Genomic DNA, 25,152 nt, shown 5'->3' on the forward strand with positions numbered 1-25,152 from the left:
CAATTAACTTTAAAGACGTGGTTTAAAATTTTAAATGCCGTTTTAACATAAGTTAAACGGTACGCATTCGAGTCTTTACAGTTTTCGAATAAATAATTTACACGAAGCGCACAAACGACAAGAATGTCACATCCAATTTAATACATATTGAAAGAAGGTTTTAGAAGATTTCCTGACAAATGTAACTTATTCAAAAACGTTGAAAACGTTTCTCGCTTATATTTTGATCGGAGAGAAATCAACAAAAATTTGCAGCCAGGGAAAGAAAACATTAACTAACACAATATATTGTATCTTATCTAATACCTAATGGTGCCAGTTACGCCTTGTGGCACGTTAATACGCAACTTCACATTGACAAAACGATGATCTACTAGAATGAGACAAGCAGGTGCATTTCTTCTCACAGCCAACTCAATCTATGCTTGTATCAAGAGAAAGAAAAAAACCGCTTTGCAGGAAGTCATTTAGTCTCCCGAGCAGGATTTTTTTCTCTGGCTTAGGAACCCACTTATTGCGACTAACAACCTAAATTTAAGGAAAAAAGTGCCCGAGCTACTATCCCGAGGTATGGAGAATTCGTTAACAGTCAATGACGTATCAATTTTCATTGCGCGCGCACGTAAATCTGTCATTTAGATGCAGATTGCTAGTTGAGTGGCTTTTGATGAAGTTGTGTGGAAGAGTATTTAGTAGACACAAAAATTGGCTATTTAGCGACAAAAATAAGATACCCGAGGCTATTCCTTTTACCTCCGGTGATTTCGGAAGGGAGTGACATTTTTTGGTAAAAATTTAAATCGACAGTGTCACCACCATCTTTTCCTTTTTTGGATATTCTCCCTCATATATTTTAATTTCTGTTATATTATTATTGTTATTAATGCTTTTCTTTGGGAGTATTTGTGAGGGGCCGAGCCTAAACCGAACGAAATCGAGTCAAAAATGCAGAGTCGGAAAAGTGGATTTTTTGTCTTTGTCTTCCTAAAAAGAGATTTTTTTAGACTGCACCACCGTGAGGGTTGACAGGTCGTCCATCACATCATCACCGCACGGGTCCTCTGGATCCAAAGTAATGGCTAATGATCCGTGAGTTGCGGAAGAAGATACCTTGGACCGTTACTATCGATCAATAAAATGCAGACGGTCGCCGTCTCATCGTTCACCTGACGGAGAACGTACTGTACTTACCTAATTTGAAAGCCAGTTCGTTGACGAATTGTAACGCTTCTGAAAAATTCTTCTCTTCTCTTACGATCACTTCCACTTCTCCCGTTTGGAACCCGAAATCGGTCAGGTCCAAACACACGCGTGCATCTTTAATTTTGTAAGTCTTTCTCCGAGTCCGAATGACGGCGATAGGTTGACACTCCGATCGAACGAAATCTTGAACCTTCTCGAAACAGCGATCGCCGAATTGGTTTAAAATGCTGATTATTTCGTTTTCCTTTTCCGTTTCGTAATATTTTGTTGTTGATCTGTCGCCGACTTTTTCGCACATTGGATATTTCATCTGCCATTTTCCGGATCTACTTCTCAACCATCGATCTTTTAATGTCAGTTTATAGTTCGAAGTATCATAATAGTGATCGGTAAATTCCTCCTCCTCTTCAAGATGGCCTCCTAGATCCTTTATCTTTTCTTCGCAATTGTTTGGTATTATAAACTTTCTTTCTATTTCTAATGTCCTGCTTCCATCTAATTTCTGTAATTCTTGCGTTTCAAAAGTCGTTAGATCTTCTTCTTGTTCCGGATTTATATCGAGTTCATCTTTCACAATGTCGACGATAACGTAATCATCATTGTCTACAATAAATTCGCTTTTTTCTTCCATCTGCAATTTTTCTAGCTGAAAATAATTTTAAAATGTTATATTATAATTTAGTTCACACGGGGATCTATTTTAAATTCAAATATTAATCTTTAATCTACATTAAACAAGTCTAAAAAACTTTTGTTAAAGCGGAATAATTAAAATTTTTGCATAATTAAACTATAAATAGTTACAAATTGTTAAGATTTCAGTTTAGAAAATAAGAGTTTAATGCTTATATAAACGTTTAACATAATCTTTAACTTTTACTTGGTAAAGTTTAAGATATTTTTTTATTATTTCCAGAGACAAAATGTAGGTGACGGTAATGTTTTATGCATAAAAAATAACAATAATGGACTCCTATTTGTGGGAAGACAATTATTTCTTTGCTGACATTCGGTGCTTAAATAAGACTAGCGAATGGCATGTATCAAGCGACTGGGAAAAGGGAAAAAAGTAAAGAGAACGCTCAAATCTTGGGCATCATTTGTGGCCACGAACAATGATCTATCTGCTACCTCCTTGTTACGAAATCTCCTGCTCCAAGAGTAAATCTCATATGACGTAGGATTAGGGAAAAGGGACGCCTCCGATGCAAATAGCCACGTCATTAATTTTGTCCGTCAATCAGACCCATCCATAAAGAGGTTAGTGACAATGGAGGCTGGATGAAAAACTGCAAATGCTCTTCTTTGATAATATCGATTAGATTATTCTTGCGATTGTAACGATATAGTTACCGATTTGAATGTTCTTTCACGATTCTTACTATGATGTAACGATTTTAAAATGTTCTATAAAATCCTCATTGTTTAACTGCTTTACAAAACCACTATTTCGTCATAGGACACAATTAAATTTTCAATTATAACAAGTCTGGGCAACTGTGGCTTTATTTATGAGAAAATACGTCAATAAATTATGTAATAAAATTAATGTTTTATGACTCATCTAGAGAAAAAAATCTGCATATTATAAATACTAAGGATTATAAAGACACCGCTGAGAAGATACTTGTTTAGATTTAACCAGTAAAAGGGCTGAATTCCACTTTGATAATAGATGCTTCGGGCAACAAAACGGCAAATGTAGTTTAAACGATTAAAAGATGTGTAATCAGAAGTGCTAGGACATCTGCAACAAAGGAATGACGTCAGGATGAGTGAAAAGTTGAGATTGCCGGAACCAGAAATTGAGAGTGGAGAAGCCGAGCCTGCGGGCATCACTGTTCCATATTAATGAGCACTTTAACCCATTGAGACCAGTCAATAACGTGCAACATAAGGCAGGAGAGGGGAAGGAGAGACGGCTGTTTGACAACAAATAAGGCATCTGCGACGTGTTCAATTGAGGGTACTAATGGCAGCATTATCTCTTTCCATGATGACATAATCTTTCGCCGTTTCGCATCAATCCCGCTACCAATTAAACACTACTACTGTACTCTAAACGCCCAAATATGCGTTTCTTCTCCAACAAGAATCATTTTTGGCAATAGCTGCCGGAATTTAATGCTGGCATTTACAATTTCGCGGTCAGAAACTAATAAATTACGTTAAAACAGTGATGTAAGGCAAAAGTTAAGAAACAATACTAATTTAACTTATTTTTCTCAGAAAGATTAAACAGAACAGTGGGACTTTTCCTCAGAAACAAACAGTCGTGCGGGAAAGCTAGATGGCTGGAAAAGACGACGATCACTGTGTAAACAGAAAGACACACGAAATGTCTCGACAACCTAACGACATAGACTAACACGACAGATAGATGATGAAGCGACAGAAAATATTGAGTTCTAACGACTATATATTTATAAATGTGTGCATGTGGGACAAAGAAATTAAAATAACTTATAGAAAAATTAGCATTACATCAAAGACTCGATAACTATATAAATACTGTATATTTTGCTTTTAAGTAAAAATAAAAAAAAATCAGCATTTATGCCTTTTAAAAAATTATCTTTTTTAAATGATGTTTACATCATTTTAAAAGATAATTACACATCAAAGAAACAACCGGAGAGTAATGTGGAGATAAATTGGAGGAATCTTTCATAATTAAAGGAGTGTCAAATATTGATGAAGAACAGAAGTTAATAGTAGTAGTGTATAAGGTCGACTTAGTCTTCAACAGAGCGGAATCTAAAAAGTTGCTATAGAATGACATTAGGCAGAAGAAGAGAGTTCCCCTATCCATTAAATATTTCATGGGGAGTTCTTATAGTCACCTGTAGTCGATTCCCGACAATGAAATTAAAGCTAATGCATCCCGTTTAACATTCTTATGCGGCAGAAAGATCTGTTTACTCCTCTCGTTTTTTACCCTCTTTTTTGTTGATAACGATACCTTGGAGGTGAGGAAGATAAAATGAAACTAATCCGTTAAAACATCACCGAACAAAAGTATTCAAACCTCTCAGGATGATTACGGACAAGAAAACAACAATAATTGAAGGAACTAAAATAAAAGAAATAAGTATATTTCGACGAATAATTGAAATAAGAGTTATTAAAGCTTTTCAATTAGAAGTGATACAATGAGTCGATCGACAGGAAAAACTCTGCACATTTGCAGGATACTGGTGAATAATGTTTTTAATTTATGGTCATAAAGCAATTCCTAACCGACATCGGAATGCACGAGAAAAGATCAAACAGTTATTTATTTATAATTCGGCAGGCCCTTTTGCTCTGTCCTTGTTAAAACCACAATAATGGACGGATGCGCTCTTGTCAATGAATTGTGTTCTCACGAAAGGAATCTATTGTCTTTTCTGCGATTCGATGCTTTCAATATTTCCCGTTGGTGTTTCTCTACGGTGCGTAACGATTGATCTACCGAGTTTTTTGTTTTCCCTTCCTTCCTCTTTTAAAAATCAACTTGAACTAAAGCGAAACATAATTGTAAATGGAACTTTTACAGTGTCATATTACAAGCAATTTTAATGACATGGAAATTTACTTTGGAATAATTAGCCGGCACATTTTTTCCCCTCCAGCCTTTTCTAATTTTTATTTACCTAATTACAAATTAGTCAGTCGTTTAAAAAGGAAACTAATTTGCAATCTTGTCACACAATTTCGTGCAGTCTCGTCGAGCGTAACGCTTACGCAAAAGTGAATGGTCCAAGTCACGTGACCGAGTTTCTCTTTTCGTACGGATCGACGGGATCATTTTAGTTTGAACACGTAAAGCACCACAGGTGTAGCGGTAATATTAATTGTTCCCATTTTCCCAGAAAGCTTAAGCAGTCACAATTAAGCGGTCACGAGATGCTTTTCTCGTCTGTTGAGGGTGACCTATGCTTTTCTGACCTGGAAGTCTATACGTAGACTTTTCTAGGAACGCCAGTCTTACTGCCAACTGTTATGAATTATAGCCGTAATTACAGGAGCACGGAACGTCATGCAACATTCCCATTAGAGTGTTAATTAAGCATGAATGAGGCAAAAGACTGCCCGTAACGTCGATAGCACGCAACTTTTCTCTCTTCCCTCCCCGAATCCTAGTGTTGACAGTCAAAGTACACCTCGAAATGTCAAGGGGTCTTTTTTGTGCGGTTTTTAAATAAATTCCAGTATCTGGCTGCGAGTCTATAATCATAGAAAGCCAATATCATTTATGAGGAATGTACTCGGAATTAGAATGATGGTTTTCGTGGAAATCAATAAAAAAAAGAGAGAGAGAGGAAAATTACGGCATTACTATATCGATACAATTTAAATTTCTATCTTACATTATAATCATGCATTTTATGAGCAATTAGCAGATAATACGAAAAAAATAAAATCGAAAACTGCAGAATTTATATAGCATTTAGCCAACGTTTCAATTTTCAAATAGCAAATAAACGACAAATTATTGCGTTTAACGACGAATCAATCAGAAATAAATCAATATAAGAATATTAATTATCGAAAGTTTATAAACCCGAATAAAGCTCGGGAATTACAACAGATTTATACGAATTTCAGACAGGTAAAAAATTACTGTGAATTTTTAAATGACACAATGAAATTATTAGTGGACGTTGTGTCTCACGATTTCATTTAAAAATACATTAATATAAATGCGCACGGAAAACACGAAAATAGGTTATAGAAAAATCAGAAAAATGCGAGTAATAAAATGTTACAATTTTAAATTAATAGTAACATTTGACATAAATTATAAACTTAGAATGCAAAATTCATAAATTTTACGGCGTTAGCAAAAGTATTTTTTGTTATCCGCCTACAGTACTATACTGGCACTGCCGATTGAATCTATATCATCAGTCGACTTTTGAACATCACATAAATAAAATTGTATTTTCCTTGTAAAACGTACGAACAAAACATGAAATTAAATTGGATTATAACTGTACTGTAGGAAATATATAAGCATAACGTGATACCATTACTCCATTATAAAGAATTTAAAAGAGAAAGAAGAAAAAAAAATCACGAAATCCTGTCTTGGCAACACGCAAATTCCAATTTCAAGAAACTAAAACATTTCGATATTCATATACAGTATTAGAAAACGTAAAGGGAATGTGGCTTTAAAGTAATTTCGACTATATTATTGAGATATTAATAATTTAAGAGCACCATTGGAAATTTTGTATAAACATTCGTGAGTAGTCGTCACCTGTTACAACATTTTAAAATTTCTTCTTCTTCTCGATACTTATAGTATTACTTCTATAATCTATCTTGCACGTCACGATATCATTCGCTGCGCATCGTGGAGTGGGAGAAATACTCAGTCGAAATCTCCCACCATTCATGCGGCCGAATGACCTCGTATTGGAAAGATTACCAGCTTGACCAAAAGTGTACCTACACATACACACTACATAATTGGCTTCCTGTTGTTTCCAAAGAAAACTACCATGGAGTTAAACCCTATACACTCGCATTTCTATAACATCCTTCCTCGTTCGGTCTCTCTATATAAACGTTTTTAGATAAGTGGTATTCATCACGCACCGGTCGAACTAATGTGAATATCACACGCAGCTGTTTATTTTCTTGAATGTCCATTGTTTGTGTAGGAGAAAAAAAGCAATGTAATGTTTGTAATGCCATTCCAGAAATATTACAAATTTAGAAAGGTGCATTATGATTAACGTAATTAGTATAACTGTAACAAAATTCGGTTTAAAAACGACAGATATTTATCGTCAGTAACCCTCGGAGGAATCGGATAATACCCTTTTGATTTCTTCCTTACAGTTCACCTAGAGGTAATATATCATCGTGCTCGTGTCGTATATCCTAGTTCGGCCACATCTGGAAAGAAGTCCCAAACTAGAATGCGATAAAATTCCCTATTGTATTTGAACCAGGATTCTCGAGATCTACAGCACCAACCAGATGCTGTCGTCTCAGAATTTAATGGGAGGCGCAACTATAAATAACACCCTTGGCACAAAAAATTAAATAATTAATAACATTATTTTTTGGGGGGAAAATTTTTATCATTTTAAAACCTTACGTGTAATTCAACCTTCGACTTTAAGCAATTACAAATGCCAAGACGTGGTTAATATAAATTACAGGATACGATCCCGCCGCCAAGCGAATTTTACCCTATGCCAATATTTATAAATAAATGTAATATGCATTATCTTATAAATTATTTATTTAATTTGACTAATTTCGGTAATATCTTTGGGGTTCTTTTAGAAGAAGGGGCTGTAATTTAATTCGTGAAATCGAAGAAAGAAATGCAATGGAATTTTAAAAGACAGAATTCGAAGATCATCCTACGATAAGTTCATGCATTATGACAATCTAAACTTATAGCTGGAAGGGAAGAAAAGAAGGCGTGTAATGTTTATGCACGCGTTATATTTCAAATAAGGAAGTGAAGAATCCGTCCCAAGGCAGTCACAAGAAAGGGGGAAGAAAATGGGAGAGGCGTTATTTTAAAACGCGGGAATTGAGGTAGAGTTCGTCCCGGCCATTTGACAGCAGTTGAGCAATGGTGATGGATGATACCTGGTGGACACAGCGGCCCCTAACGTCTTTATACGCGAGAGGTTTTTTTCGTTCCTACCTCGTTCACACCCGCTCCTTAATAACCGACTGCCCACAATTTGGAGTAGCTAGTTCATCCTGTGTGTTTTCCCCTCTGACTGATCTGTTGCGGTGAGGTGGCTGCTTCTGTCCAGGTGGTGAACCGATCGAACCTACCTGATGGATTATTTGAAACGACTACCATTACCTCGCTCATTGATAAATAAAACTAAGATGTAACTCGCTTCGTCTTTTGCCAAATATCCGATCATCATCTAATTCTCTGTAATATCTTAATACTTTTAAATTAATTTCGTTTATCATCCGTTTTTTCTGTTTCGGCAAAAATTTCTCTATATAGAAGTTAATAGATATCGCCAATTAATTATTTCGTTACTATTCTCCTATCTAACTTAATTTCAAACTAAAACTTTCATTAAAAAATAATATACATGAACTTTTTAACCGGGTAAAGAAAGTAGATCTGCTAATAAAAATTCTGTTATTAATAGGCTTATTCACTATACATTTTTATAAATAAATTAAGTTTTCACACAATAAAAAGAAAGATCTTTTTAAATTTTATTAATTTTTAATTTTTACAAGTACTTTACATCTAGATATTAATCAAATTACAGGCATCTCCAATTTTCTATCCGAATAATTTAATAACTTTTTAAATACAAAATTTTATTTTTATATACACAAATCTAATAAAGGAATTGGATCATGTGTATTCGCTTAAGTTCTGTTGGTAAATAGTCCGATTGTGTAATAACAAAGCATTCATTGAGATAAAACATTTCAAAGTGGCAAAAAAAGAAAGGAAAAAAATCTGGACGCATCACCAAAGTGACGATGGAATATAGTCTCTAAGCTGAAGTTTAATCCTCGTCGATATCAAATCTCTTCGTCCTCTGAGGATGAGGTAATCGCTGCAATATCTCGATCTCTTCCTCCAATCAGATAGACCTTAGCTTTTGAGAAGCAAGTGACCGGATATAGAGACGGCGTTTGTTGTCTATTGACCGTCACCGGAGACTAAGATGACCTCTTTTTTGGAAGAACGTGCCATAAACAATATACCAACGACCGAGCAAGCAATTAGCTAGATATTCGAAGAGACAATTTCGGCTCCAAAATGTCGTGACGCGTCTTTCTTTCGCCATCAGATATCCTTCTTATTTCTATACATTTTATTTAATCGACGTCTTTATATCGCCATAAAGCCTTTAAGAAGTTTTTCGAAAAAGCGAATTATTAACAGCATATGTCGAATGAAAAAATTTATCCCGCCAACGACTTTTTCAATATATTCAATGTGATTATTAATAGAAGTGTAGTCACCTCGAATAATTCTTAAGCTGCCGATCTCGTCTAATGTTATTAAAGAATGAATAAAGAATAGAGCTTGAATTAATATTTTTATTTGTACGTCCGCGAAAAGAATTCTAAAGACTGAAAGATAGGTAAAGGTTAGATTAGAAGGAAATTGGGAAAAACAATGAGCCTATAAGACGATAGGATCTGGTGTAAAAAACCAACTCAACTTCCTCTGAAAAGAGTCGCGATAAATCTGCAAGAATAGAGAAAAATGAAACGGGAGATAGGACGGAACAAAAACCGAAGGTGGAAAAAACACGTGCAAAAAAGCGCAATGCAGTTTACGTCACAGACATTGTACACTTGTTGACAGGCTCAACAATGAAACCGGAACTAAATGTCAGTTATGTGTGTATGTCATCAGTCCGTCGTTCTATTAACGTGTGCTGCCGAAACAATATAGCCACAGGCTGTAAGCTAGATGGAATGCTAATGAGTTATAAGCACACGTAACGACATACACACGTGGTTGACGGGGTGGAGTGTAAGTTCGCATAACCGGTTCTGCGACGTTCAAACTAGCGTTTAATTGAAAAGCAAGAGTTACGATTCTAAGAATGCTGTCGACAGTGATATATGGCGGTCCTATCTTTAGTTTCTATAAAAGATCTTTATACAACAACGGAAGGGCATTCAACTGTAAAAACCGAATTATCTTTTATTTCGACTTATTTTAACTAATTCGGGCATAAAATTCGTAAACTATAAGCGAAAAAAAGGGAAAGAAGTGGCAAACGTGGCGTAAAACCACGAAAACTAATTCAAAATGTAATTTTAAAAAAAGTCTGCAGAACATTTTAGTATTAAACGCAATCAACCAACCGTGTCAAGGATATTTACAGTTGGTTTTAATTATCAGCCGTCAGCAACAAGCGTGACATGTTATCAAATGCTTACAGCTGCAATGCTAAACGAGAGCATTTTTTGAACATTGTTTCATTAACAGCACACGCAAAACAACCGACATCTGATGGTGAGCGATTGCGATCATTGAATATTCATACTATCGGCTTCGAAGATATTACAGAATTGTAGAAATGCGATGAATCTATAAGTCGACAAACCAGTTTGAAATATTTTGATAAGATTCGCAAGGGCGGTCCACGCTATCCTCCAGACTATGTCTATCGAAACACGCTTTTACTTTCTATCAATGATAGATCTGAAGGTTTACAAACAATGGAAACATATTTCAGTTGAGAACAAAATTATTTGTTTAAAAAATTTCTATCTACGAACAGGTTCTCTCAAAATCACAAAATTCAGTATTGGAAAATTCTTGTAAGTCAGTGGATCTAGGCCAATAAGTGTTTCATTTTTAAACAAAATTATCATTTTAAATTTCCAGGAATGTCTAACAGCATTAACATATTAAAATATTCGTTCAGTATTAAGTGCTAAGTTAATTTTAATTTAAACAAAAGTACAATTTTACATAGCCGGAATACAGATTAATGTCTTTTCCTCATACATAGTTAAACTGCGATACTCTCCGCTTATTTATATCTTAACAAAAACTTTTTAAAAACCATTTGCAAGATAAATATCTCAATCAATCAAAATTTCTAATTATAAATGTATCTCGGAGATCCCCACTTTGTTAATGCATCATAAAAATCCCCATCAATATTATATTTTGCTAGGTTCAAAGCTACGAACCCGCGCGCTTAAAACAACCACCGTACAAATTATATACGATAGTAGCTCGACCTTATCCATCTTTTGAGAATGAGCAATGTCTACACCTTTCTTACACCGTCCAAATTGCTTACTTAGAACCGGCAGATACTGAAGGCAAGCAAGGTAAGCGTCAACTGATAGCTTTTAATTAACCAGTGCCGACGGAATTGGGGAAAATAGGGGATGTCAAGAGCAACATCATCTCTCCCTCTCTACGGGAGGGAAAAAATGGGAGAAAAAACATCGACCCGACCAGAGACTGCGCTCATTCTTCCATCGCGGGGGTAGATAGATTGCTACAGGCATCATCTTTCCTACAATTATTTGTTCTTCTACCCTCGCTAATTTAGTGAGAATCTTCCAAAAACTGTCATAGTGTGAAAATGAAGATAATAAAACAAAATGAGCAAACAGCGCCAAAAGCCGGTTTAATTTACCAATAGAAAAAAAAATCTGTTGTTATTACCGTTAATGTGAAAAGACGTCACAAGTAAACGAAACTAAATTCGATTGCGTGAGAGACGCCGTTCATATCTTCTATTACGATCTCTCCGACATCCCGCAGTTAGAAAAACGAAGTGGGCCCACACCAAGCGTTGACCTACAACCTCTCGTCCTCGGTCCCCTCTCGACCACAATGGTCGTGATCGTTTGTTGCCCTCTGCGAGGAATTCCGAATTTCCCTTACGTCACAAAGCATCTTCTAATGGCCAGGGAGGGGAGAAACACCAACATTTCCTGTTTACCGTAACGGCAGCAGGAAGTGAAGTGGGAAGTGACGTCAATAATTACTCGTCACTTACAAATAGACGGGGGCATCTAGGGAGAATGTGATGAGGGTTGGGAAAGAAATTTTTCTGAGGCAGGTGTTAGAGAACTATTCATTATTCACAAATGCAATCGAATCTGTCATCTGCGGAAATTTTGATCCGGTCGTGTTAGTATAATAATAGCGAAGACATCTCATGTTTCATTTGCAATTTGTACTTTTTTCATTAAACATAATTTTTTCCTCTTCATTTTCTTAAACATCCCATTTCAAAAAATCTAGAAGTAATCTAATGGGTTAATTATAATTTTTATTACTTCAAAAAATCACTTTTTAACTCATCGTTGTTAAACTAATATAGTTATTATCTACAGCTTTAAATAATTTTGACAGTTTTTATAGCATTTACATCCGTTATCTTGCTATGAGGAACTACTTTTAAAAGACCTCAACGATGTTCGATTTGCAAAAGAAGAAAAAAATATATTAATTTCTTGTTTGTAGAAGCGGATAATAGCGTTTCGAAGAGAGAAAGGGAAAAAGTTTGGTGGTAAATCAAGTTAAGTACAGGCCACGGGAAAAAAACCCGCAAAGGCACAACTTGCCACGAATGAAGAAAGCAACAATGGTTTGTCTGACCGGATATTAAGATGATCAAGGTAATTAAGGTTTCAACAGCCGTTGGGTCTTCGTAATTAATTTCTCGTCTAATTACTCACCTGTTGTTAATTACATAACTTGAGTGGTGAAACCTTTTTTACCCTCTTCTCTGCGTCACAACGTGACAGATATGAAAAGTTTTTCTCTGCGTGTTTTTAATCTTTAAACATTACGGAGTTGTTTGTTTTCTATGTAATCTTTACTAGGCCATATTCTCTGGTGAATTTGTGTACGTCAAATAAGTTGGCGTGACTTAAACGCAATTAATTGCTGCCCACTCTTTAAAACTAAAAAATAAAATTTGCATTAAATTTTAAATAATTCGATATGCGAGTCATAATTATTGTATTTTCCCCCCTCTAAAGCAAATACACGAAAAATTTATTCTAATTAAAATAACAGGTATACATTTTTTAATCCTCTATAATTTTAACCGTAAAAATCTTTTGAAATATTTTTTATATTGCCTATTATGACATGAATATGAAACTTATAATTAAAGGATATTTGAGGATAGTTAAATCTATTAAACAGCTATAGTTTTAATCCACTTTCGGCTTTTAAACGTTAAAAAAAATTTTCTCTCTTATAGTAATCCTCAAAAAAGAAAAATGCATTATGGTGTATTAAAACATTTACCTCTATGCGAAAGTTTTGGAAATAATTACTTATTCCTAACGTTTAATTTAATTTAATCCACGTTAAGCATTTAAAATATAACATTTTAAACGCTTAACGTTAGCGTAAGCGTATATGAAGCAGGCTAATAATCGCCGTTATTTATTAATCAAGAATATAGAAATATTTTTATAGCAGTGGAATAGCATATCCAGATATTATTTAATAAATAAAACCGCTGATCGGATCAGAAAAACTGCAGACGAATCGATAAAACTAGTCGATAGCAGAAAAACTAGCAAATATGGCCGTTTAATCATTCCGGGATGGGTTCGGAGGGTAAACTTGTTGAACTCATCTTCCGGATGGTCGGAATCGAAATCGGATGCAAGACGCGAGCCACTAAATAATTCCCAGATGAGGGAACAAAACGACAAAACGAAGCAAGGAATGGGGAGGAGTAGGAGACTGGCGCCGATCTCCCGCTGTGCAGGTGTCGGTAACCTCCTGCTTGACACACTGTTTAATCACCAGATCTAATGATAACGGGTGCTGGTCACGTGGTCAGAGCAAGACCCCGCGGCCGGACTAATATATATATCTATATCTGATGGAAATATCTGGGAGGAATTTCTGCTTTACAGTCGGTGGAAAATTACCTCTTATCAGAACCATCTTGTCTGTGGTGCGTGCAGGTGTCTCTCGCGGTTGGACCTGCCGGCGACATTGAAATGTCCGTCTTTCGTACGCTCCAATTAGTAACTTTGCTCGAGAATTTATAACTCGCAACAAATATTGCGTCTTCTAAGGCCGCTACGTTTTCGACGAAGACGAGATCCGACAGTCTCCTAACCGAAATGAATAAGTAAAAAGTTATAAAAGAAGCGGGTACGCGCGTATTTTCTCTACAAAATATCTTCTTTGATGAATGTTGACTGTGAACTGACATTACGAGTCGATTCCCGTAAGTCGCCGACGTAGTATAGTAGGTTGTGACGTGGTAACGGAGAAGAGCGGCTAAAATCGGCACGTGAATGCCGATTACGTCACACGAGATAGCGTCACCGATCGATAACTAAGAAAGAGTTAGTTCCGTTTTCGTCAGTCGAGACACGCGGGATTCTCTCAACCTTGACGGTCTTCGTAAATCGTACAGGCAACTGGTTTCGAGCGTTCCTCTGCACACGCAAAGAGAACGCTACCTCCACCAATGCAGTCGGCATTAGCGGATTAAAGGTCGTCCTAATCTTTGTAGACGAGCATTTAAACAAGCGTTTTTGTTTGACATAAATCACTAGATGCTTAGGCCGCGGGCTAGGCATTTGTCGTCGAAGTAATGAACGGTTCGAAACAGAACAAGTTAATTGAACATTGTTCGTATCGAAGATCGTATCAGAAAAATGTCTTTAAAAAAATATATTGACATTTTCCCCCTGTATTCTAATTGTTTATTTAATTATAGACATTTTTACGATTATTAAAAAATGTTACGGCCGAGAATATAAAGTCTATTATTAAAATAAACTAACTAGATTTTCTCTTTCTTTGTTTAACTCTTAGCATTCGACTCAATCATAACTCGATGTAAATAATTACTATTTTTATTTATGCCGTATAGAAATGATAAGATACTTCAGGCAAGTAATTAGGAATAAGATTCATGGCGTAAAAGCATCTAAACCGTTTGCATTTCGGAAACCGCAATTTGTACAGTATAATGCGATGGTTCCTAAATTACAAGGCGCAAGACTCGAGTCCCGAGGGAATCGGATCATAAAATAGTTTTAATTATACATGATTCGCCAATTTCTCAATACTTGCTTTTCGTACAACTTTAAATATTGCAAATAAATCGACTACTTCTTTCAAAATGGCCAAATTTAAATAAGGACTGATGAAAAATAACGTACCATTCTACTTGAATGGCGAGTACTGTTTTAATTTATTTTTTAAATCTTCCGTGAATAAATTAATGCGAAAAATTTAGAACGCATTACTTCGGAACATTTTTATTACTTTTCATTTACAGAAATGTCACAATACGCATTTACACGGTCAACATAACCATATTTAGACACGGCGAATACAATCGAATTACGTTTTATAATTTTAGATTACTCATACTGCAAATTATGAGTAGGGCCTAATATAAATTCACAAAATTTAGATTAACTATTCCAGTATGATAATATGCGATAATATAACACATTATCTACGTAGACTGCATTATAAACGTATGATATTCAGTAATATAAACTAGGTTATTTCAAACTCTCGCGGCTCGAAATTCAATTATAATTTAATAAAACAAAACTTCGTAGGTCAAATTTATCGTTTCCCCTTTGACATATGTAGAAAATTTTAAATAATAAATAATCGTTATTTATTTTCTTTAACTTTAAAGCAGACACATTATTCTACTACGATTTATTTGTTGATTATAAAAGTAACATTAGAAGACAAATACGTTTAGGGCATAGTAAGTAGAATACTAATGAATATTTCTAACAAAAAGTTAATGCTTAAGGTTTCTTTAATAGATACACTCTCTGTCTTTTTTAAATTTTATTACTCTCAGTTAAAAGCACAAAATCAGTCTTCGATTGGGTTTCGAAAAAAAAATAAAATAAAATAGAATAAAAGCTAGGAAGGGGGAAAAATTGCATCTGGCCAACTTCCAAAAGAGCTAATAGTTGCTTTTATATGAAAAAGAAACCGCACGAAAATTAACGTCATCATGTCAATCGGCTGTTTTTGTTCAGCCGAGCAAACCAACACTGGAAGTGGGAAAGGAGAAAGAAAAGGCTGCGCTTATTTTGTTCCGACATTTAGTTCGCTAATCTTTGGATTAAACTACCGTCCTGATATATTGTGAGTATCAGGCCACCCTTCAAATGATTAAGAGCGCAAACTCGTCCTCTCTATCAGTCTAAAATTATATCCTCGGTTGTCTTTAATCAAGTTTTTATGTCGTCCCTTTCCTCTTTAATTATTTATCACAAACCATCGTTTTATACTTTCCGTCTTAAGGTCCCTTATTTATGAAATGAAAACATAAAATTCACCCACGTTAATGACAAATGTTCTCGGTGTTCCGAGACATTAAATCGAATACTTAAACCAAAGCAAAAATTAATACGGGGCAGATTTATGACGAGGGGATGGAATATACAAAGCAGTATGAGTCATACTATCGACGGATCCCTATGGACAATAAAAGTTGATGAAAGGACATCGTGTCGAAGAATGAAAATCGTTAAAAAATTTCAATTTAAAATCATTTTTATCGAGCTAAACAATTGTCCGCAACTCCCTCGTTGTATCTAAATTAAAACAGTTAAATTAGCTAAATATTTGGGTTAACTTCTCAGTTTGTAAACTTGTTCGATACGGATTCCCGACATTTTAATTTACCATCTCGTATCCATTGATTGATGATAATTTCTAAAGCGTAAATCTCGAAATATTATTAGTGACAATTCCAACATCAACTAAATATGTTTATTGTACAGCGGGAATAACAACAAGTTTCGCTTTAACGAATTCTCTACTTTGCATATATTTACATACTGGCAGCAAAGAAAACGAGTCAATGCGACGCGATTCTCTCCTAAAATCGCAAAAATGGGAAGTTGTATATTATTTTATCAAAACCAAACCATCTGATAATGAGAATTTTTCGCATTAACAGCTTCATCAATATCGTAATGGGCACTAGTAACTCCGACTTAAAAATAAAAATTGACGAGGAGTAATGGATAAAATGCATTTCACATTTCATTATTATATCTGATTCGATGTTTGAAAAATAAATTCTTGTCTGCCATCGATCTTTGACACTGTCCAGTTTAATATAGTTTAAACATTTTCCGATCAATTTCCCATTTATTGTAGTTAGAAGGAAAACTTCTATTAAAATATTTCAAAAAATTTTAAGCACAATATTTTAAAACTTTAATATTAAAGATTATTTTCAATTTTTTTTACAAATATTATAATAAAACTTCTACTTTATGATAAAAATAAAATATTAATTCTTTTATTACTTAAAACTTTTTAAAAAGTTTAAAAACGTTCAAACATTTACGATTTTATCAATTTTAAATTCTTTAGTTTAAAATGGAAAATTAAAAACGATTTTATTCGGAAAAAATTGATAAGCTCGATATGGCGTATTAATTTTCAACATTATAGCCTAGGATAAGATACTTTAATTGGATTTGAAATTATCATAACAAGATCGCAATTAAACGAGTGAAATTACATCGGACCAGTTTTACTCCCTACAGATAAAGAAAGCCGTGTTACAAAAATAAATAAATAAAAATAATTCAACTCTTTTACAATTTGTAATTACATATTCACCCACTGATGCACTTCCTTCCTTATAGGAATTCACGTCATCTGCCGGTATATCCTGTTTCCTTTACAGCAGGCCAATATGCCCTAGCACATACAACATACAGGAAACTATCTATAGACCTATACGCTAGCATATCGAACGGCAGAAAAAAAGAAGGAAAAGAGCTGTTCCCTTTTACGAGAAGCAGATAAGATACACTATTTAATGATTTGTTGTCGAAAAGCGAATGATTTATATTTAAGGATATAAAATTTAAAAACACATACGTTTCTTGTATTATCAATAAACGGTCTCTAAAATATAAATAGGTTATGAAAATATTTTAAATCGGTTCTTCCTTTAAGATCTAATAGAATTTTTCTCGTGACGAAAACCAGTTAAATGGAACCACCTGACCTAAATATTACAGAACGTAATGGAAATGTGTCGATGTTCATATTTCACACATATTTCGTAACTGGCCATTGTACATAGTGCGGCGATTAATCATACAGTCAGGATAAACAATACATAAATTAATGTTAGGGTGTAAACGCCAGCCTCCAGGAGTGAGATAAGCTGGTGTTGTTGACAGAATCCAGTCAATGGAGTTTTAGATAACGTTTAGACACACAAGGGGTATGTCATGTGCGCGTGTAAAAAACCCGATAACTAAAGCATACAGAGGGATGGATGTGATATCTGTTTATACAATAGGTCCTAACAATATAGAAAGACACAATGTTAAGGTTGAGTGATGCGTTTTCACGTACTCGTACAGATTTTCAAAAAAAATTTTTTTCTGCTGGTGTCGTCCCCATGATTAGGACCATCGCCGAACCGAAATTATATTGAAAAATGTCATCTTTACCGTCATCGATCAATTTTAGACTAAGAATAATGTATTTTGCTTAGTGTTATTGCAAACTTATTTTGGATAAATGATTTTCCAAGCTTTTATATAAATCTTATTTAAATATGTGGCACTTTAACAGACGAAAATCTAAACGATATTTCTTAATATTTTTATAACGTCAAAAGAATTAAAGATAAATTACGATTAAATTTTATATCTCATCGTCGTTTTTAAAACGTAATCTGACTGGAAGAGAACACATATTGCTATCCTATAAAAGATTAAACGAAGCTAAGAAGAATGTTTTAGAATTCATTTTAAATAGTGGAGGAATAAAAAGCGAAACTTTGCAGCTCGTGTAAGTTCCTAGAGACGCATATAATTTCGAGGCGAGATCGTGTGTCTCATCTGTCAAAAGCGAGTATCACAACGTAACGGGAGCTGCATTGATATAAAAAAACGTCGATTTGTCTCAGAGGCCGTCAAAATTGCGGACATCTCGGATGACGTACAATGTTTTAGTAGAGTGGCCGGATAGAATGGCAGTGACTGCAGTAATTAGAGGCAGTTATGATGAGTCTGCATTTACTAAACGCAGCTTGCACGTGCACACACAATCACTCACAATGACTTAGTCGAAAAGTACTTACATATATTAAAGAATTTATTCTAATATCTTACTCCAAAACTAAATGTTATCAAAGAACATTTACACTCCAACTTAATTCTACCCGTCCTGTGTCATTCATCGGAAACTTTCTCTCTACTTAATTTCAAAATATCCGACTTGATCTTAGTTCGTTAACCGTTACATAGATTTATACCGGATTCTATCAGAGAAAAGCGGCCTTTAAAAAATTTTAAAAATTACACCGAGACTCAATATTGCTCTTTATGGTTCGAGGCAATAAATAAGTCACTTTTGATAAATTAGAATTTAACAATAATCGAAGAAGTTGAATATTTATAATACTATTAATTAATAATTTATACCGCTTACGATTTAAAATTATATTCAGTTTAAACAGAAAGGAATATTACGAAATTTTCCTTCAGTTGTAGAAACGATAAATAAGTTACATCCGAGAAGGAATATAGAATATTAGTATTATCTCTGAGATGCAGATTCATTAAAGATGTAATAACCATCTCTTAAGCGTTCGTTGATAATGTTCCCTAATTTATTAATTCAGTCTTAAATTTCCATATCAAATCAAAAGCAACAGTTAGTTTTAATTGACAGGGATTTTAATTGTTCGTCTGAGTAGCTCGTAAACAAGAAAAGCTTGCTCTCCCTACACTTAATACTATGTAAAGTATGTAGGAAAAAAAGTAATTGCAGCATACATCCTCTCTTAGTGTTGATAGAGAAGTGTAACTGGAAAATGAGTGGAAAAGGGAAATTAGGCTATAAAGAAAAAGAAAAGTTTAAAAAAACAGGCAAGCAAAGCTCTCCGTGCTTTGGGGCAACAAGTCAGTCTTAATTAAATTTTTAATAAGAATTCTTCGATGACGGAGTAGGCATACAGGTAGAATAACTTTCGTCAGTTAAATCCTTATCGGTGTTAATTCTGTCCAGCTTTTTTTAATATGGCCTAAAAAAAGCGAGAGAAATTAATCTGAAGCACACTTTTACGTCGTCATTAGCAGATTCATCTTAAATCTTCTCACTAAACCTCCAATATTCGGTGATTCAAGACTGTTTGTTTTGTGAAATGATTTATTGCACAGCTTGTATGACAGCGAATGATTGCACAGCACCGTTTCATCGTTCAACCAGATAGAAAAAGCCATCGGGATGCATACTTAAAGCGTCATTCAGTAAAGTATAGCGTAGTGTCGAGGCTTAATAGTCGTCGGAGAGGGGTGATGAGATATGGTGTCAAGACGCACATTTTGGAGATTAGAAAGTAGAAATATCATTCTTTTCCTGTCGTCTGTTAAAATTTGCGTTTACAACTATACAAAAACCCCCGACTTCTTTTGATGCCGACTAACTTAGACAATTATCATCTCGGTTCCCAATTGAGTCGGCTGAATTACAAAGGAACCGAGTCGCTTTTACTCATCAACTCTTCAACATCAAAGTAGGCGGTGCGAAACCATGGCATTCCGCATTAGTCCAGATACATCATAATTACGGGAGGTGCCATATATTGCGTACCTCCTAACAAACGAACAGTAACGATATTAGCAATACAGCCGGCGTCGCTCTAGAGACGGCCGACTATAAAAAAATCACCTTCATTAGACAAGGATCAAGTGTAAATTAACCCAAGTTTCGTGATTAATGCAACGCCGGCGGTCAGATTATCTCGTCGCTAAGGACAAACAGCGTAATGAATGCCCGAATTGGTCGACACAACATTATCCATTAACGTGGTCGTCTTTAAAGGATGGCTATCAGCTTGTCTTACGAGATTGACTAAACTATATGCAGCACTTGTCCGGTTTGTTGTGGTTTATTCATGATCACGCCTAAGATGTCGTTAATAGCCATAATGAGATTAGCATTTAGAAGGAAGGTATCATTGCCGCTTTGATCCAATTTACAACTACCGTATAGCGAACGAGATGCTAATGGACGATTGCAATTTGAATTTCTCACTTGTATGAAAAATAGCCGTATAAATAGTTAAGTAGACAGTCGATTGCACTGCGAGCTGTGACCGATTGAGGAGACACTAAATGACTATCGGTGTAGAGAGGAAAAGCGAAATTGGAAAGAGTTGCATTAATCATGGATCACTGCTTACTGGGATGTCATCTAAGGAGAAATAGGTTATTTGGCGAAAGAGATAACACCTATGATTATTTTACTAAAAAGCTTTTCACAATAGCTAGTTTTACGAGAAAATAAAGGTAGAGTTAACTCGTCCTCAACAACGATAAATGTCAAAGGTTCTAAATAGTTAAACCTAGATCTTTTATGCGGATACAGATCGTTTCAGTTAACAATAACACTCGTATAGAATACACTCTCATCTCGTTTTAAATAATAGAGCCTAAAAGATTTCTCAATCACTTTCTTAGCCTGGACCAAACTGAGACTCTATCGCGTTTCGTGTTAAGTTTAAAAAAATTAAGCTAAGCTGTAAAATAATACGGCAGACATTATTAAACGAAATAAACTTCGGTTCGCGAACTAGTTAATATTTAATGAAAATTTATTGTTTCAATGAAGGAAATAGTGTATGGATGTCGGGTCGAAGTACGGTGCTCACGTTTAAAATATTTGATACAAAAAATTACACTGCTGATCAATAAATAGGCAATTTTCCGTACAAAAGTTTTAACCTTAAGAGCGATAAAATTATTCCCTAGGAACATCCTAAGAGAAAGTAGAGTTGGTGTCCAATACAGCTACTAATTAATGAAAATTGACCTGACTCACACGAGAACTGAGCAATCAATGGGGTGAGGGAGGTTTGCATGTCCGTCTACAATCATCAACTTTCTGAATTCTAATGAACTTGATTCCGATCGCGTGAAACTTCCGCTGATTACGTCACAGCGCTTTCTCCAACTAGTCATGTGACTTAGGGGTGTGTATCCTCGCGAGGAACCAATTCCCTAAAGAAAGTTAAAACTCGTACAAATAAAGTTTCACCTTTAATAACTTTTGAAATAAACAAGTTTCTAATAACCAAGATTAATAGCTTATGCAACTGTATCAGAATAGAAATGAGATTAAACTATTTAATGCTGAAAACTTAACAAAATTCGTTATTAAATTCTCGACGTAGGAAAATGTGATTTTAGTCTAGACGACAACCGCAATTAATCCACTTTTCGAAACAGCTAGCACAATTTATTTATTATTAAAAACGCAAACTGGGTCTCTCTCCTTATCATTTATAAACGAAACTTTTGTACTAACTTATTAATATAGAAGTATCTTACTAATAAGTTATATTCTGCGATGCATTTTCTAGCTCTTTTGTGGTATCAACTAACCTCTGTCTCACTTCTGGTCTGGGCGGTTGAATTTCGTGTGCTACTTATTGGCAAAACTGATCATCTATCTGCCGATATATGTCCCAAAATAAATTAAGGTATTTTAGGATACCGGCAAAAGCAATCATTAACGATACTTCGGAGATAGAACGGGCAAAGAGAAAACGGTGATGATAATAAAGAAGCGTGTGAGAAAATAGCATATGCAATGTCCCGCCCAGTCGCAAGCAGAACAGAGATGAAAGTTCATACGAATTAAACAGCGATCGAGCTAAGGGATGCAGTGTCGAGTCGCGTGATGTCTGTTTTAGTCATTAATGGGATTCTGGTAGCCGCTGAAATGAAGATTTTCTCTTCAAAGATGGTAATGACAACTGCAACACAATCGTCGGACCAAACAAACTTTCTAGATAATTTCGTCGACTATGCTAATTAAACTAGAAATTCAGAAATGGGCAGGTGGTAATTGTAGATGAATTATCCAGCGGTTTGCCACTCGAGCTTCGAAGTAAAAATGATCCTTAATGTTCTGGGAAATTGGTAGATTGTGGTAGCCCTATACTGTTTTAATACATCTCGCATGAGAGAATATGACAATTTAAAATATTTGAATTTATCAATCTGGTACGATTTGCTTCTCTTTAATCTAAGGAGACTAACAAAGAGTTCACGTTAAGGTTAATTTTATTTCCACATATTAAAGGAAACGATAGGTGGGAGACTTGAATTCGAGAACGATTAATGCACTAGAATAACATTAATTTTAATAGAAAAACTTGTTTAGCATTTAATAGTGGAAGTGTACACCGTAAGCCACTTATAAAGCTTCTATTTAAGGCTACTATTGTCTATATCAAAAGGTTAAATTAAAACAAGGAAAAGTTCTAATGACACCCATAACAACCATTTTAAAAGCGACGGCGTAACTAAAAACAAAATATCTTTTAAACAGAAAAACATTGTGCATTTAAAAGTAAATGAATAATGAATACTAAACACGCACTCGACCAAATTAAATAAAATACAATTTTCATCGTTAATTTTTGTTAAAAATTCGTTCACAGATATCTAATTTTTTAATTTTTGTTAATTCTTTAACAAAAAAAATCCCTCGCAGATATAAAATTTGTATACGATAAAAAACAACATTTATGAGAAGAAAATGAAACAAATAGGAGGATTCCGTTCCCAGCACTGAGAAGCGTCGAGCAGGTGTTCCGTACGCCACACATTTATTGTTGCGTGCCTATTAATTCAGAAGGGAAGAAACAAAAATGTCTATCTCGGTGTTTCTGCTTTCTCTATTGACACTTATTCCACCAGCTAGAAAACGACATGGTAATTTATGCAGTACCATAGCCATGGCGTGCTTCATGATCCCTCAAATGGTGCAGACAAAGAGTTTATGACTCTCAGAAAGTACTAAAACATACCCATTAAAACGCTGGAATATTTAGCATGTTCAACCACATATTCTAATTACAAATACGAACATAAACTTGTACGGGGTTATTTCCACTGTAATAAATGCGTGTTAGGATGACAACTTTTTATACCGACCGATAAAAGCTATTTAAATATTAGTGTAAATGTGGAATTAATATGTTGTTTTTTTCATTTTGTTTATAAAATATAACTAAGGCTTTATCGTAGCTATTTACGAGGAATGTAAAATATACAGATAAAGTTCTAATTGATTCTGGATATAACTTATCAATTGTGCCATGCATAATATACATAATTTTGAAACCTTTAGTATTTTTAAATAATGAAATTTGTGAATTTTAAATTATATCGAATAACCCTATTAGGGTATAAAAAATTAATTTTTATGTAAACAAATCTATAAAATCAGTAATAATGTGAATCATTTTATAATAAATTCAATTTTAAAATTTTTAATTAAAAAATTAACTTTAAAATATCCTATCAAATAATAATTAATAGATGAATAGAATCAATGAGAGAATCAGCAATCAGAACAACCGATTTTCTATAAAAGAACAAAAATTGATACTTACAGTACACGGATAAAAACCAAATAAAAGATATATGATAATCTAAATCAAATCTTCAAAAGAGATCAATAGAGATTTAACCGGAATGCTTTTTTGTTGGAACTACTTTGAAACTCATTTGCTATAGCTGATAATTATTACTTTTTGTGGAACAATTTGCAAACGTGTGAAAATGAATTACATGAACAATGTTAGTGATAATTCTGGCAATAATCCAGATATTGTTTCCAACATACCAGAATAATACCGTACTTATAACGAGCAAATGATGTTCGGAAGTTATTACGGTTGCTTAATGTTTCATAAAAATTAAGAAAGTAAAAATGTACTCGTATCAAAAACTATATTTTTTTAATGCGGAAAACGATGAAATTTATTAACAGTTATTCAAAGAAGCAATAAGATATGGGGTAATGACTTTATGAATTCTTAAACGCAACGTTTAAAACACGAAGAGGAATTATATTAAATATACAGCATATATTTGTTACGTTTTCGAATAAATACCGTATTTTAGCGAGAATAATTTAATGTATAGAAAAAAAGTAATGAGGTCCTCAAAGTATCCATTCTTCTATTGTGAAACACATAACGGGATTCAGTTTCTAAACTAAACGTTTAGAAACTGCTATACAAAGAATATGCAAATTAAATTAATTATATTATTTCCTGCTGTGATTCGATTCCAGCCAAAAAGTGGTCTACATTTAAAGTAAAGTTAAATATTAAAAACTCACTTTGTTCAAATTTAAATTCATGAAAGATATTTATCACGCTATTCACCTAAGAATCGTATCAGAAAGCAAACAATTATGAAATTACTACTTATCGCTAAAGTTGTAATGAGGACTCGACTCGAACTGAAATTCTCTTATTAAATTTATAAAACAATCTTTCGACATTATTTTTAAAAATACATCCGCACACGCTTAGCAATGTTTGGAAGAATCTTCAACAATTGGTAACTATCTCGGAAAGTTCTCCCAGAGAGATTGAGAAAATATGTTTTCTATTTTCACCCATCTTACATAGAGCCTAATCATAA

At 34.3% G+C, this 25,152-nt stretch overlaps 1 protein-coding gene across 13 annotated transcripts in view; it reads right to left on the reverse strand.

The window, feature by feature from the left end:
• The window catches only part of LOC136978768 (thiamine-triphosphatase-like), a 148,475-nt gene that overhangs the window by 11,370 nt on the left and 111,953 nt on the right, over nucleotides 1-25,152 (reverse strand). For 11 of the 13 annotated variants that reach the window (XM_067274595.1, XM_067274593.1, XM_067274594.1 and 8 more), the window contains one exon: nucleotides 1,192-1,849. In XM_067274595.1, coding sequence (XP_067130696.1) covers nucleotides 1,192-1,849 — 658 coding nt within the window. The other 2 variants (XM_067274602.1, XM_067274604.1) reach the window with 2 other exon arrangements.

The sequence above is a fragment of the Centruroides vittatus genome, unplaced genomic scaffold, assembly GCF_030686945.1.
Source record: "Centruroides vittatus isolate TY-2023 unplaced genomic scaffold, ASM3068694v2 contig_549, whole genome shotgun sequence".
Lineage (NCBI taxonomy): Eukaryota > Metazoa > Arthropoda > Arachnida > Scorpiones > Buthidae > Centruroides > Centruroides vittatus.